General features: G+C 50.2%; 1 protein-coding gene across 3 annotated transcripts in view; it reads left to right on the top strand.

The window, feature by feature from the left end:
- DOCK11 (dedicator of cytokinesis 11) overlaps positions 1-13996 on the top strand; it is an 88397-nt gene that overhangs the window by 13444 nt on the left and 60957 nt on the right. For all 3 annotated transcript variants that reach the window (XM_074147482.1, XM_074147481.1, XM_074147480.1), the window contains exons 2-6: positions 8559-8675; positions 8902-8991; positions 9632-9714; positions 10867-10936; positions 13294-13389. In XM_074147482.1, coding sequence (XP_074003583.1) covers positions 8559-8675; positions 8902-8991; positions 9632-9714; positions 10867-10936; positions 13294-13389 — 456 coding nt within the window. The remainder of the gene's footprint in view (positions 1-8558; positions 8676-8901; positions 8992-9631; positions 9715-10866; positions 10937-13293; positions 13390-13996) is intronic.

Here is a 13996-nt window from a genome sequence, read left to right as displayed (position 1 = left end):
CCATGACTATTATGTCCAAAGGGTAGTGCGCGCTTCCCTTTTTTCCCCCCTTTAGCTTTTAATCAATTCCCCAGATTGACTTTGCCTCCTCTTTTCAGCGTATTTCACCTACCCGGTCCTTTGGGATTTGTTTTAAAATTTGGGCTTTGCAAGGCTTTCCACGCTGGTGCATTATAGGGTTGCAACAGATGAGGCGGTAAATAGGTAGGATGTAAAATGCCGGCTAAATTTTGGGAAGCGGTTGTACAGTTGGAGGCAAGAAACGTCGTCTGTGCTATTTCCTCCTCTTTCTCTAGCGGCTCTAAAGAACCATCACTTCTAATATTTGGATCGCTTCTGTCTCTAGCTGCTTTGTGAGCGTGGATGGAGGCACGGGGTTGAGCTTCGCTTCTGGGGAAGTGAGAAAACGCCCCGTCCCTGCTGCACAACCCGCAGGCTTTTCAGTGGAAGGTGCAGCGGAAGCGCTGCAGGGCTGTGCCGGGTGGCGAGGGAGCTGTTTGTGCGTGCACCAGCCTAAAAGGACTGAAAATACAAAAGCTTTCCGGTAGTTTTCTTTTGGCCGCTGTTTTTAAAAAAAAAAAAAAAAAAACCTCAAACGAAACATTTTTCCTTCACTTTCTGTAGATTCACATCACTTGGATTATACCTGTTGTCATTCTGGGAGAAGAGAATCTCAGAAAAACATGAATCATACAGAATCACTGACTGGTTTGGGTTGGAAGGGACTTTAAAGCTCATCCAGTGCCACCCCCTGCCCTGGGCAGGGACACCTCCCACCAGACCAGGTTGCTCCAAGCCCCCTCCAACCTGGCCTTGAACCCCTCCAGGGATGGGGCAGCCACAGCTTCTCTGGGCAACCTGGGCCAGGCTCTCACCACCCTCACAGCAAAGAAGTTCGTCCCCAGATCTCACCTAAATCTCCCCTCTTTCAGTGTAGAACCCTTCCCCCTCGTCCTAGGGCTCCTCTCCCTTATCAAGAGTCCCTCCCCATCTCTCCTGGAGCCCCTTTAGGGACTGGAAGGGGCTCTGAGGTCTCCCCGGAGCCTTCTCTTCTCCAGGCTGAACCCCCCCAACGCTCTCAGCCTGTCCTCACAGCAGAGGGGCCCCAGCCCTCCCAGCATCTCCGTGGCCTCCTCTGGCCCCGCTCCAACAGGTCCATGTCCTTCTGATGTTGGTGGCCCCAGAGCTGGAGGCAGCATTGCAGGGGGGGTCTCCCCAGAGTGGGGCAGAGGGGCAGAATCCCCCCCCTCGCCCTGCTGGCCACGCTGCTGGGGATGCAGCCCAGGGTGCAGGGGGCTTTCTGGGCTACCAGCGCACGTTGCCAGCTCGTGTTGCTAGTTATAACAAAAGCACTGGCATGTTGATATGGTGTACAAGCACAGGACACTGGAAGACAGGTGGCTACTGTTTTTCAGGCAATAAATGATTAAAATAGAAGCGGCCCTTCCCGTACTTCCCCACGTGAGTATCTTCCAGTGTCATTGAGAACCTTTGTTCACAAGTTATAAGCTTTGCAAATGGATACAGAAAGGTGACAATTTAATCTGACTTCTTAAGGTTCCCCCTTCTTGGTTAATGGGTAATTCCCTTGCTAAACCTTTTCTTCAAGTGCTCTCTGGAGGTTTTTCTCCAGCGGGTGTCAGCACTCGGGCTGATGGAGGGTGGCAGGCCATGCTGTGCGCTGAGGATGAGGACCTTTCCTGGGGGTTTTCCTTGTGCCGGGCTCTTTGTGCTCACGCTTGGCCAAAGGCAGAGCTTTGCGTTGGTGTTCGTGGGCATGTTTCTGTTGAAGTAATTTCATTGAATTTCCTGTTAAAATGCCAGCCAGCTTGCTGGCTGGTGGAGAGTCAGTGCTCTAATAGATAGGCTGTTGTTTTGCCCGTGGTGTTGTCCAAGCGGAGCCTCGTGACCCAGCCTGGCTGAGGGCAGACCATCCTCTTCCTCGTGCTCCCACGGCCCCGTGCCCGGGGCAGCAGCACTCTGGGGCAGAAGCAGGACAGAGAGAGCAATGTGTGGTTTTGGGAACAGCCTGGTGTGCGAAGCTTGAACCAGTGGTTCTTTTAAGAGAGGTAAGTGGACTTATCCAGGAGGGTACGCTGCTCTTCTCTTATCTTTGGCTAAAATCATGTTTTTCCCCCAGGAGGTGTTTCCCATGGGTCTTGGTTTTTACCCCAGTGCAGTGGGCTGCGGCTGGGCTCGGGGTGCAGAGGGCAGTTCACCCCAACCTGCCCAGGCGGTGGGAGGAACCGGGGAGCATCACCCATTACCTTGCATGTCTACTTGCCCTGGGTGAATCACAGAATGGTTAGAGTTGGAAGGGACCTTAGAGATCATCCCATTCCAACCCCCCTGCCATGGGCAGGGACATCTCCACTAGAGCAGGTTGCTCAAAGCCCCATCCAGCCTGGCCTTAAACACTTCCAGGGATGGGGCAGCGACAACTTCCCTGGGCAACCCGTTCCAGTTCCTCACCACCCTCACAGCAAAGAATTTCCTCCTAATATCCCATCTAAATCTCCCCTCTTCCAATTTAAAACCATTCCCCCTTGTCCTGTCACCACACTTCCTGACAAAGAGTCCCTCTCCGGCTCTCCTGTAGGCTCCCTTCAGATATTGGAAGGCCGCTATGAGGTCTCCCCGGAGCCTTCTCTTCTCCAGGCTGAACAACCCCAGCTCTCTCAGCCTGTCTTCATAGGGGAGGTGCTCCATCCCTCTGATCATCTTCGTGGCCCTCCGCTGGACCCGTTCCAACAGGTCCATGTCCTTCCTGTGTTGAGGACTCCAAAGCTGGACACAGTATTCCAGGTGGGGTCTCACGAGCGCAGAGTAGAGAGGTAGAATCACCTCCCGCGACCTGGTGGCCACCCTTCTCTTGATGCAGCCCAGGATGGGGTTGGCTTTCTGGGCTGCCAGTGCACGTTGCCGGCTCATGTTGAGCTTCTCATCCACCAACACCCCCAAGTCCCTTTCCTCAGGGCTCCTTTCTAATACCTCATCCCCCAGTCTGTATTGATAGCGGGGATTGTTCCGGCCCAGGTGCAGAACCCTACACTTGCTCTTGTTGAGAAGTGAAGAGCTGCTTACCTGTATGCTGGAGAACATGGTGGCTTTGGCAGCACTGCATGGGTTTTTTCCTGCAGAAACGGGTTGATTTTGTTGCTGGACTGGCAGCAATTCTTTGTACTTGGATATTGGCTTTCCCTGTGGAGGAATTTGTGGTTCTTAAGACTCTAATTGCTTTAGTGTAATGGTTTTTCCTCTGCTTTCATAATGACTTTGGTGGGTGCCATCTGCTCTTGTGACAGCACTGGGCAGCACGAGGCTGAGCCCTGGATGCCGGGAGGTGTGTGTGCTTTAACCAAGCTCATCAGAAAAAAAATGGACTTTGAAATCTGATTTTCAGGGCTTAAAGGTTTACATCCAGCCCTGCTGGGACACTGGGCGCTAGGGTGGGTCAAAGGGAAAAAAACATTTGTGATGGCTCCCTCCAGCCAGCGTGGATCGGGATAGATTCAGGAGTCTGTGTTTCACCAATGGCAGGCAGGGGACAAGCCACATCCTTTCCTGAGCAGCTGCTTTGCCCGCAAACAGCTTGACCTACATCTTTTCGCTTCACTTTAGAGACATTGCCATGGTCTGTGACAGCCTGGCTGCATCGTGTTGGCTGTGAGCACAGCTGGCAACACACCGTGCTGCAGGTGATGGGGGGCTGAAACTGGGAAATCCAGCTCTGGGGCCACCAACATCAGAAGGACATGGACCTGTTGGAGCGGGGCCAGAGGAGGCCACGGAGATGCTGGGAGGGCTGGGGCCCCTCTGCTGTGAGGACAGGCTGAGAGCGTTGGGGGGGTTCAGCCTGGAGAAGAGAAGGCTCCGGGGAGACCTCAGAGCCCCTTCCAGTCCCTAAAGGGGCTCCAGGAGAGATGGGGAGGGACTCTTGATAAGGGAGAGGAGCCCTAGGACGAGGGGGAAGGGTTCTACACTGAAAGAGGGGAGATTTAGGTGAGATCTGGGGACGAACTTCTTTGCTGTGAGGGTGGTGAGAGCCTGGCCCAGGTTGCCCAGAGAAGCTGTGGCTGCCCCATCCCTGGAGGGGTTCAAGGCCAGGTTGGAGGGGGCTTGGAGCAACCTGGTCTGGTGGGAGGTGTCCCTGCCCAGGGCAGGGGGTGGCACTGGATGAGCTTTAAAGTCCCTTCCAGCTCAAACCATGCTGTTATTCTATGAAAGCACACGGTTTGGGCAAAGAGAGCTCTAGGGACTGCATTTCTAACAGCTCTGGAGGAGAAATGTCTTTCCGTGGGTGCTGCAAAGCCCATCTGGGTGGCAGCTCTCAGCGTCCCTCACCTGCTGGGGCTCCGCGTGTCCCAGGACTCAGCACGGCCTCACGGGATACAGAGCACTGCACCAGCCTGCACAACACATTTTGTCCAATTTCATTAAATCCGCAAGAGTGGAAGGGCTGTAGTGGGTTAAGGAGCTTTTTCCTATCTGTGGTGGGCAGTGCTGTACAGGTTTTGAAGCCTCTCATGTGAAGATGTGGGATCCTTCTCACTCCTCACCCTTTCATGGTGATCGAATCCTACGAGGGTCACTGCCAGAACTTTGTCTTGCTGGTCATCAGAGATGTCAAAGCTCAAAAAGAAATGTTACCAAACCCAACTTTTAAAAAGAACAACTTTAGAAACAGAGTCCCAGTTTCAGGGCCGTGTTGCAAAAAAGGACTGAAAATAATTGTGTAATCCCAAGACCCGAGTTGTCTGTACCCAAAGCCGCTGCTTAATGCCATAGCGATGTGAAAGGCTCTTATAGGGAATCTAATTTAGCGTTACAGCTGCTGCCAGGGTGAGGTGAGACAGGGAGCCGGTGTAAGCAGTGCTGGGGCTCATGGCGCAGCTTTAACCAGCTCACGCTGCTGAGTTTTGCCGGGGTTGCTGCAGCGATTAGCAGCGAGAAAGGTAAATTGGATGGGTCGGCAGAGCCCCGAACACCTGGTCTGTAGGGTCCCACCTGGTCTCGTGGGGTGGCTGAGCATTGGGGACACCTGGCCCGAGACCTGCAAATGGGAGAGCTCGTGAGCATCCTGTTAATTCACATTAATAGGCAAAGCTTGGTAAATTTTCAGAAGCCTGTAGCGTTATCCTGAAATAATACCGGTGTTTCAGATGATTAACCAAATTAAATTAAGCATTTAAAGAGTATGAGACTGATAGAAAAGGGGTTCCTTTTCTCCGTCTACCGGTTGGGGTTTTGGGACTCCTATTTTTCAGCTGATCTCTTCCTTTTTGCTGAGACTCCCGTGCAGCTTGGGTCCTGGATGCGGGAGCAGGAGGGCTTCTGGTGCAGTGAGGCTGGCAGCTGGCAGCGTTCCCCTCCATGTCCCCGATCGCCCATGGCCAGGGCAGCCAGGCAGCAGCCCCCAGCCACCCTGGCACCCAGCACAGGCTCTCTGCTGAGTGCCTTTGGCTGTCCCACCAAACTTTTGGTGCTCGCACCGCACCAGGTTTCTTTCAGGATGGTGCGAGCAGTGAAGCAAAGTTTCCAGAGAGTGATTCAGGGGGAACTGCTTCAGATAATCCGCACTGGATTCTGGCAGCCTGGAAAAGAGACATTTTGAATGCAAAACTCTCTGGTGCAGGAGGTAGATTTTCCCAAGCCAAGAGTAGGAGCTTCTTTGTGGATGGCCAGAAGCGTGGCAGAGCTCGGCGAAAGGCTGTGCAGAAATCACTCTGCCCAGAGGCTCACATGGGACCCAGGCATGGTTTACATTAGTAAAATGGACCTTAATTGCACAGAGGCTCTGTGCTGTCCTCCATCAGAGAGATGCTGGGATGTCGTCCTGCTGCTGGGATGGAGTTCTGGGAAACACGGCATGAAAGGTTCCCGCCTTGCATTTCCAAGGTGCTGTAGGGAAAAGCTTTCATCTCCGTTTTGCTTGCTGAATGTATTAAAAGCTCACCAGTCACACATCTGGGACAGAGGAATGGCCTCTGTTCATTGGGGTTGGTCCTTTGGGTGAGAGAAGCCAGAGACAGCCTGAGAGAGGTGACTGCCTTCGCTGCTCCAGCCCAGTGGACCATCCAGGTCTGCTACAGGATTTTTATTCTCTTTTTACCATGCACCAGAGTACAGAAAAAAAAAGGAAAGAAAATTTTTTTTCAATTCTTTGATTTCTTTTTTTTTTTTTAAGATGCTGGTGCATGAGAAGATATCACCATACAAAGATTTTTCTGCAACATTTCAGAAAAACATTAAAACAAGATTAAAATATGACCATCTCCAAATAACTCTTGCCTGGGGCTGTTACCCCCTCGCCTGACAACGGCCTCCCCGGAGTCCCAGCACCAACTCCACTTCAGTGCCGGAGGTCCTCAGCTGTCATTAAAGCAAAACCCTGGCTCACATTTGCTGCAAAGGGCTTGAAAAGAGTCCGTAAGACATCCCAGAGACTGAGGAGCCAAAGGCACGGAACAGACACCCTTTGGCTATGATTGATTTTGGAAGAGCAATATTGTCTTGGCTTATCTCACGCATCATGGGCAATATTGGGCTGTTTGGAGGCTTGGTGGTGCAGCAGTTTACCCCAAGGTGTTATATGGTGCTGAGATTTGGTCCTCATTTTGGACTCATTTTCCCAGGCTGCAGGTTTTGCTGTCTTCAGAGAGACATCTCGTACTGGTCTCATTTTTAATTCGGGGAGCATGCTACATGAGTAGTTCACAGAATCACAGAATGATATGGGGTTGGAAGGGACCTCTGGAGCCTGGAGATCAAGGCTCCGGGGAGACCTCATAGCAGCCTTCCAATATCTGAAGGGAGCCTCCAGGAGAGCCGGAGAGGGACTCTTTGTCAGGAGATGTAGTGACAGGAAAAGGGATAATGGTTTTAAATTGGAAGAGGGGAGATTTAGATTGGATATTAGGAGGAAATTCTTTGCTGTGAGGGTGGTGAGGCACTGGAACGGGTTGCCCAGGGAAGTTGTGGCTGCCCCATCCCTGGAGGAGTTCAAGGCCACGCTGGATGGGGCTTTGAGCAACCTGGTCTAGTGGAGATGTCCCTGCCCATGGCAGGGGGGTTGGAACTCAATGATCTTTAAGGTCCCTTCCAACTCTAACCATTCTATGATTCTATTCTATGATCATCTAGTCCAACCCCCTGCTAGAGCAGGTCCACCCGGAGCAGGTTGCACAGGAACGTGTCCAGGCGAGTTTTGGATGTCTCCAGAAATGGAGACTCCACCACCTCTCTGGGCAGCCTCTTCCAGGGCTCTGCCACCCTCAAAGTGAAGAAGTTCCTCCTCATGTTTAGATGGAACTTCTTATGTTCAAGTTTGTGCCTGTTACCTCTTGTCCTTGCTGTTCACCCCAGAAAAACCATTCAGTTGGGGGGTAAAGTTTGCTGCTGATGGGGCAACATCCGACGCTCCTCTTCCAAGTGTGGAGAGCCCAAACACGCTGTTCTGCGTGGGCGTTATCACAGCGACATGTGCCATCTGGGCAGCATGAGGCTACCGGCGGGGCTTCACAAACACTGCCCGTGGTGTGGCCGGGCATCTGCAGCCTTTTGGACGAGGTTCAAAACAAGGCAAAGTTGGTGTGTCCAAATTTGCTTCCGCTTTTATTATGCCCATTCATATACAGAGTCATGGGTTTGCTTTTGGTGTAAAGTTTAATTTTTACAACTGCAGTGCTAAGTTCCTGGCTCTTGCTTGTGAAATCTGAAGTCTAGGGCTGGGCAGTGGAGATGGCATTTGCCTACTTCAGAAGTTGCCCTTATGTTTTTCTCAAATTTTTTGGAGTTCTGTTTTCTGGACTTATAGAACAGGCAAAAGTAGTGCAATAGTGAATGTAATGGCGTTCTCCTAATAGTTTTTACTTGTGACTCTAGGGATTCTGGAGAAGTTCCTCTTGCTTCCCAGAAATGTAAATGAGAGCAAAACCAGGCCCCAGGTGTTTACAGCCCTCGGTTGTGGCTGAGGTGTGATTTACGGCAAGGGCTTTTCTGCCTTTCCAGAGAGATTCCGCTCTTCCTTCCATGGGGTGAGATCCCTGCACTGGAGGTGTAGCAGCCGGTGTGCTCTCGCCTCGCCAGCAGCTCCAGAGAGGGCATGACTCCATCAGCTCCTCCAGCAAAACCGGTTTCCAGCTGAGCGGAGCCGGCGTAGGAGGCCGAGTTCTTTCTCAGCCCTTTGGCCGAGCCACTCAACCATAAAGACGCTGAAGCTTGCAGCTGCTAAAGCTGTGGCCTGTCCAGGAGGATTTTGTGGTCCATTAAGAAATTAGAGGCTGTGCTTGGAGCAGAACAGCGCGGTGCTTTGTTTCTTCCTGTAGCTCATTACCAGGCACAAATAACTTAACTGTTTGTTTCCCTCTCTGTAAAACACACACATCGGTGGTTACCTGCATCACATGAATATCAGATTGCTGAATTAATGAGCAGTCCACCGGTAACACCGTAACAGTTTGAAAATGTCCGGCAAAATTAAGGACAAGATGTTAGTTATTTTATATATATATATTATATATATGTATGATTTTTTTCACCTTCTATTCTTCCTGCAGGAAAAAACCAAAGTGGTTGAACCCTTGGACTATGAGAATGTGATCCTTCAACGCAAAGTTCAGATCTACAGTGATCCCCTCCGGGACCTGCTGATATTTCCGATTGAAGATGTATCTGTGAGTTTGCACTGGCTATTTCTCATGTGTGAGGCTCACTCGTCTCCAGCCCTGCTTGCCTTGGAAAATTTCCACTGTTGGACACATGTTGATTTTTGGCTGCGTTACTGACGCAGAAAGCCAAAATGACCCACTGGTGGTCTGGGCTCACCACATTTATTTAAAGCAGGCATCAAGCCCTAAAGACCCGGTTTGCACTGAAATGATGTTCTCCTGTTCCCTGCAGATCTCGGTCATCAGTCGACAGAGAAGGACTGTCCAGTCCACAGTGCCAGAAGATGCTTTAAAGAAAGCTCAGAGTCTCTTTGTCAAAGAGGTAGGGGCAATATGCCATGCAACACCTGTCTTCAGCATGTCCTCCCTTAGGCAAGATGCTCTGCTGTAGCTCCCGGGCTGTGAGGCTGCAGATCACCTGTTTTTTCCTGTGTGGGAAGCACCGGTTGCCAGCACGCCAGCCGCTCGTGATGGTTCTCATGTGTTTTGTACGCAGCAGACAAGGCGTGTGGCTTTGCACCCCCTGCCCGAGCGGCAAGGAGCATCCTGATGCCAGGCGTCTGTTCCTTAAAGTGCCACTCTCCAGGACCATTCCCTCCAAGGGCGGTGGAACTAAGTGCCAGGCGATGGTCGATATTGAGTTAGAGGCACTACACTTCTGAGGACAGAAAATTGGTGCTTTCTGGAAAACAGTTCTCTCCCAAATCACTACTCCTTTTTTAAAGCCTTGGAATACTGTAAATACAAAATCAGTGGCTGTGTGGCAGGCCAGATGCTGTGTGATTTTTGTCTCTGTGCTGGAAAGGTTCCTTATGAAATTCTGTATTGCAACGCAAAAAAAAGTGAAGCAGCCTTGTTCAGACCCTTTCCACTTGCACTTACAGTCTGTAATCTTCCAGACTTTTGCCTGGTTTTATTTTGCTTGGTGTCACTTTCAAAGAGCTGTATTGTTTTCCTTTCAGTGCATTAAAACCTACAGCTCAGACTGGCACATGGTAAACTACAAGTATGAGGAATACTCAGGAGACTTTCGGATGTTGCCATGGTAAGTGTCGTGCTCCCTTGGAATACTCATACGTGGTCACGGGGCTGTGGTTTGTTCAGGCTTAAGAGAAAAAGCCTGCCCTTCTTCCTGATGCCTGTCCCACAAGCAGCCTCTCCTTCAGAGGTATGTCACTCTGAAGGCTGGAGAGCCAGAGGTTCGTGTTACCACGCCGTTGTCACTTGGCTGTGCCAGGGAGATGCTGGCAGTATTGCCAGCATGGGTCGTTACTTCACATCCCGTCCACCGGCGTGGATATCCGCCAGCCCCCTCCATCTAGGATGAGGTCAGACTGCAGCGGTGGCAGGATGGCAGGGTGGGCACGTGGCAGGGTGAACAGTGTTAGCAGCGCCTGCTCACCCCGAATGGGGACCCTCGTTGTCCCCCGGGCTGGTGTTCTCTGTGTGCTAGATGCGGTGCTGCCACGCTGAGCAGATCCTCTGTGCCGCCAACCACTGAGATGTTGTTTCCCAACCTCAGCGCGGGGCTGCTAGTGCTGGCAGCATGGAGAGTTACGTGCTGTGCCAGTGATTCCAGCCCAAAGCTAATGGGGTTTTTCAGACAGCCACGTACAGCTCGGATTTCTGCTGGATTGCTATTTTCTCAGTGGTGGCACTGGCTCTGCTCTTGCTCTCCATGCTCCGAGCGTGTCTGGACCACGGTTGAGGCTGCTCGTGTGCTGGCAGCTTCCTCGATGCTTTTTCTTGTGAACTGGCTGAAGTGGGTCTGTCCCGAGGCTCTCGCAGGGGTGTGAAGCAGCAATGGGGCAACACTGTTGATCAAATGATATTAAAGTTTGTGAATAACCTTGCAGTCTGATCTTGCTTCTTTTTTGGCAAGATGGCAGATAAACTGGGCTGCTGCATCTCTGTTGCATAAACGCAAGTCAGCAAAAACTGCAGAATGAGACAGCTAGTACGGAGAGAGCTAATTACATACTGCTTGTGCTTAATTTCCATGAAATGCACTCAGAAGTTAGCTTTCTCCAGCTGTAAGGGGCTGTAGGTTTCTTGAAATCTGTCTTCTGCAGGAGTACAGTTCTGCTGTGCTCTGTCGTCTGCACTTTGGCTGTTGCTTCTGGCCCCAGCATCAGCTGCTGGCTCGGAGGACCCTCGTGTCCCAGTCATTAAAAATGAAAATGTGTTGTGATTTCAGCAAATCCTTTAGGCCAGACAAGATTCCGAGCCATGTGTTTGAAATTGATGAAGACTTTGAAAAGGATGAGGTAAGGAGATTTATTTTTCTTTTACATATTCTTCTCTAAGATCTGTTAAAAAGCAGATGTCACAAGGCAAAGTCAGAATTCAGTTCCCAGGAATGGTGTTCTGGTGAGATGCTTCATACTGCAAAGATGGGACCAAAACTGAGACAGTGATTTATTTCGAAGCATGACAAGATAGTCTCTTGGAGCCAAGAATCTCCTAAATTATCTGGAAGATTAGCCATAATATTTCTCATGGCTTTTTTGCTTGAAATGCTGCAGTAGAGGAAGAGGAAAAAAAGGAAGCCAAGCAATTATTAAGTAAAATCCTGTCCAATATTAAAAGCGGACAATTTAGTTTTCAACTATGTTGCAATAACGGGATCCTCCTCTTAAAAAGTTTTGAGGTCTACCAGATAACCTGCAATTCTTAACCAGTCCCTCTACCCAACATACTCACCATGTGTCCATCCCTTTCTGTAGATACTGTGCAAATGTTGAGAGGTGTTGGCTTCCTCTGGAAGTTGGCATTTTCCTGCTCACCTGCTGCAGGGAAGTCCCCGGAGGGGTTCAAGGCCAGGTTGGACGGGGCTTGGAGCAACCTGGTTTGGTGGGAGGTGTCCCTGCCTGGGGCAGGGAGGTGGAACTAGATGGTCTTTAAGGTCCCTTCCCACCCAAACCATTCTATGATTCTATATTGTAAGTTTTGCAGCCTTGGAGCTCTTCTGTGGTGCTGAGCTGGGGGCTGTGGCAGTAGGAACACCTCAAACCCAGTGCTTATTTTGGCCGCTGCAGATGCCAGGTTTCCCTGTCCACATCGCATTTGCTACAACAGGGAGGAGGGGTAGCATTCTTCTGCCTCAAGTACCACGTGCAGCTTAATTCACGCACATGACAGCAAGAACTTGGTAGTTTACGGTGGGAAGAGTTTAGCCCAGCTATTTAAAACCCACATGGCACCAAGATACTGCTGCCGAGGACCTTACAGAGGAAAAGGAATGTTTCTTTCCTGCAGAACTGAAGATTTGAAGGGGGCTGTTTCATGCACATTTCTCACAGTTGCCGTGGACGTCCCAGCACACCTCAGGCCTGGACGGGGATGGCTTTTTCCTAAATGGAAATACATTTTCAAGTTTGGCCTTTATTTTTTTTTGGCTGGTGTTACCGGTTTGCATTATATCGTTAACTTGAGCTATTACCTCTTGAATATCTAATTTGGGCTGGAGACAGAGCCGTGTGGTATGTTATAAGCATGCTTCTGAAAAAAAGCGAAAGGACAAAAAAATGCTATCAAAATGTGGTGGAGACCTTTCTTTTCTGGCCAATGTCCCAAATACTCAAACAAGTAAAGTTACCAATGTTGGTTATAGAAGAGTGTTCCAATTGCTTTGGCAGATATTTTGGCATGTCCGTATCTAAAGGATTGTGTTACGGTTTTGTGACAGAGCATTTGCATTGGAATTATGTAATGGAAACTCAAGTAGAAGAAATCTCTTGATGAAAAAAGGTGGACCATTATAAAGGAGGAATCATGGGCTGTTTTACCCAGGGAAATAAAGCACCAGAAAATTTACTTTGTCATTGGAAGTTTGAAAGGAAAAGAGTGAAAACCTGCCATTTGGGATGCAGGAAACGATATAAACCAGTACCTTTGTAGCTCGTCGGCGGACAGTCCAGGTCCGCCTCTCCTGCTGAGTCACTGCAAGTCCCAGGGCGAGGTTTTTCCCATCAGTCTGGGATCTCATTTCCCTCCTTCCCAGAGGAGGTCACAGCTTGGTACGGGTGGATGGAGAGCTGTTCTCCCCTTCTGGGCCCGCAGGACAGGAGAAGAGCTGGAAAACCCAGCTGGAATGCCAAGAACAGCCTGGTTGGGTCACCTGTAACTTTTTGTTTTGATGAAGTGAAATCAGTCAGTTACCTTTCAGGTATGGGGGCTTGCTGGTTTTTGCCCAAATTTAAAATGAAGAGTTGATTAATACAAAAGGAAATGACAAAATAAGCCTGGAGTTCTGCATTTTGCAACTTCCTAAACAGACCGTTCTGAAAATTTCCTTCTTCCCCACATTTTTTAAATATTGCATAAGAACCAACATGCGCTTCCTCATTGCATAATTGCTGTGCAGCGCTACCAGCGCAGATATAATCTCCCTTTTCAAAAGGTGACACAAACTAGCCTGTTTTGCCTCTTCCTTGGAAAGAGGTAAAACACTGACATTTTTGGTGATAACATTGTAGTGTAGTTGTACGTGTTACGTGTACGTTCTACACGTTACCGTATTACTGCATTCCTTTCCAGGGTGGACATACCCTTTGTGTTCAAGGGTAATTTAGCATGGGAGGCAGTTCACCCCCTCTTTTTCTGGTCTTTGGCTCTCTTTCAGGATTCCTCGTCCCTCTGCTCCCAGAAGGGTGGTGTGATAAAGCAAGGCTGGCTGCACAAAGCTAACGTAAATAGCACGATCACCGTTACCATGAAGGTGAGTTTGGTCCAGTGTTATGCTAATGGTGACCGAGGCACAAGGGGGTTGAAGTTCAGACCACATCTCTACAGCTGGCGGGAGTGCAGCGGGTGGGCCTGGGTTTGGGTGGGCATCCATCCCTCCTGCAGAATATCCCAAGGGGGACTGGAGAACCCAGTCTGCGGCAGCCTTTGACCCTTCCCTCCCCAGATTATAAGACCAATGTGCTTCAAATCCTGACAGGCAAGCTGAAGAAAAAGGCGAAGCGTGTTCTAGTAAACCAAGGTGCCTCTGTACAGCAGGAATAAGGTTGTGGATGAGGTAGGCCAGCCAATGGATGATGTGAATGACAGGGGCCTACAGGAAAGCTGGAGAGGGACTTTTTACAAGGGGACGTAGTGATAGGATTCATAGATTCATAGATTCATAGATTGGTCCAGGCCGGAAGGGACCTCCAAAGGTCATCTAGTCCAACCTCCCCGCAGTCAGCAGGGACACCCCCAACTAGACCAGGTTGCCCAGGGCCTCATCGAGCTTCACCTTGAATGTCTCCAGGGAAGGATGAGGTGTAAGAGCTCCAAACTGGAAGAGGGTAGATTTACATTAGATCTCAGGAAGAAATTCT

The sequence above is a fragment of the Numenius arquata genome, chromosome 5 (genome assembly GCF_964106895.1).
Source record: "Numenius arquata chromosome 5, bNumArq3.hap1.1, whole genome shotgun sequence".
Lineage (NCBI taxonomy): Eukaryota > Metazoa > Chordata > Aves > Charadriiformes > Scolopacidae > Numenius > Numenius arquata.
The sequence above is the reverse complement of the archived record's forward strand: the minus strand, read 5'-3'. Positions and strand labels throughout refer to the sequence as shown.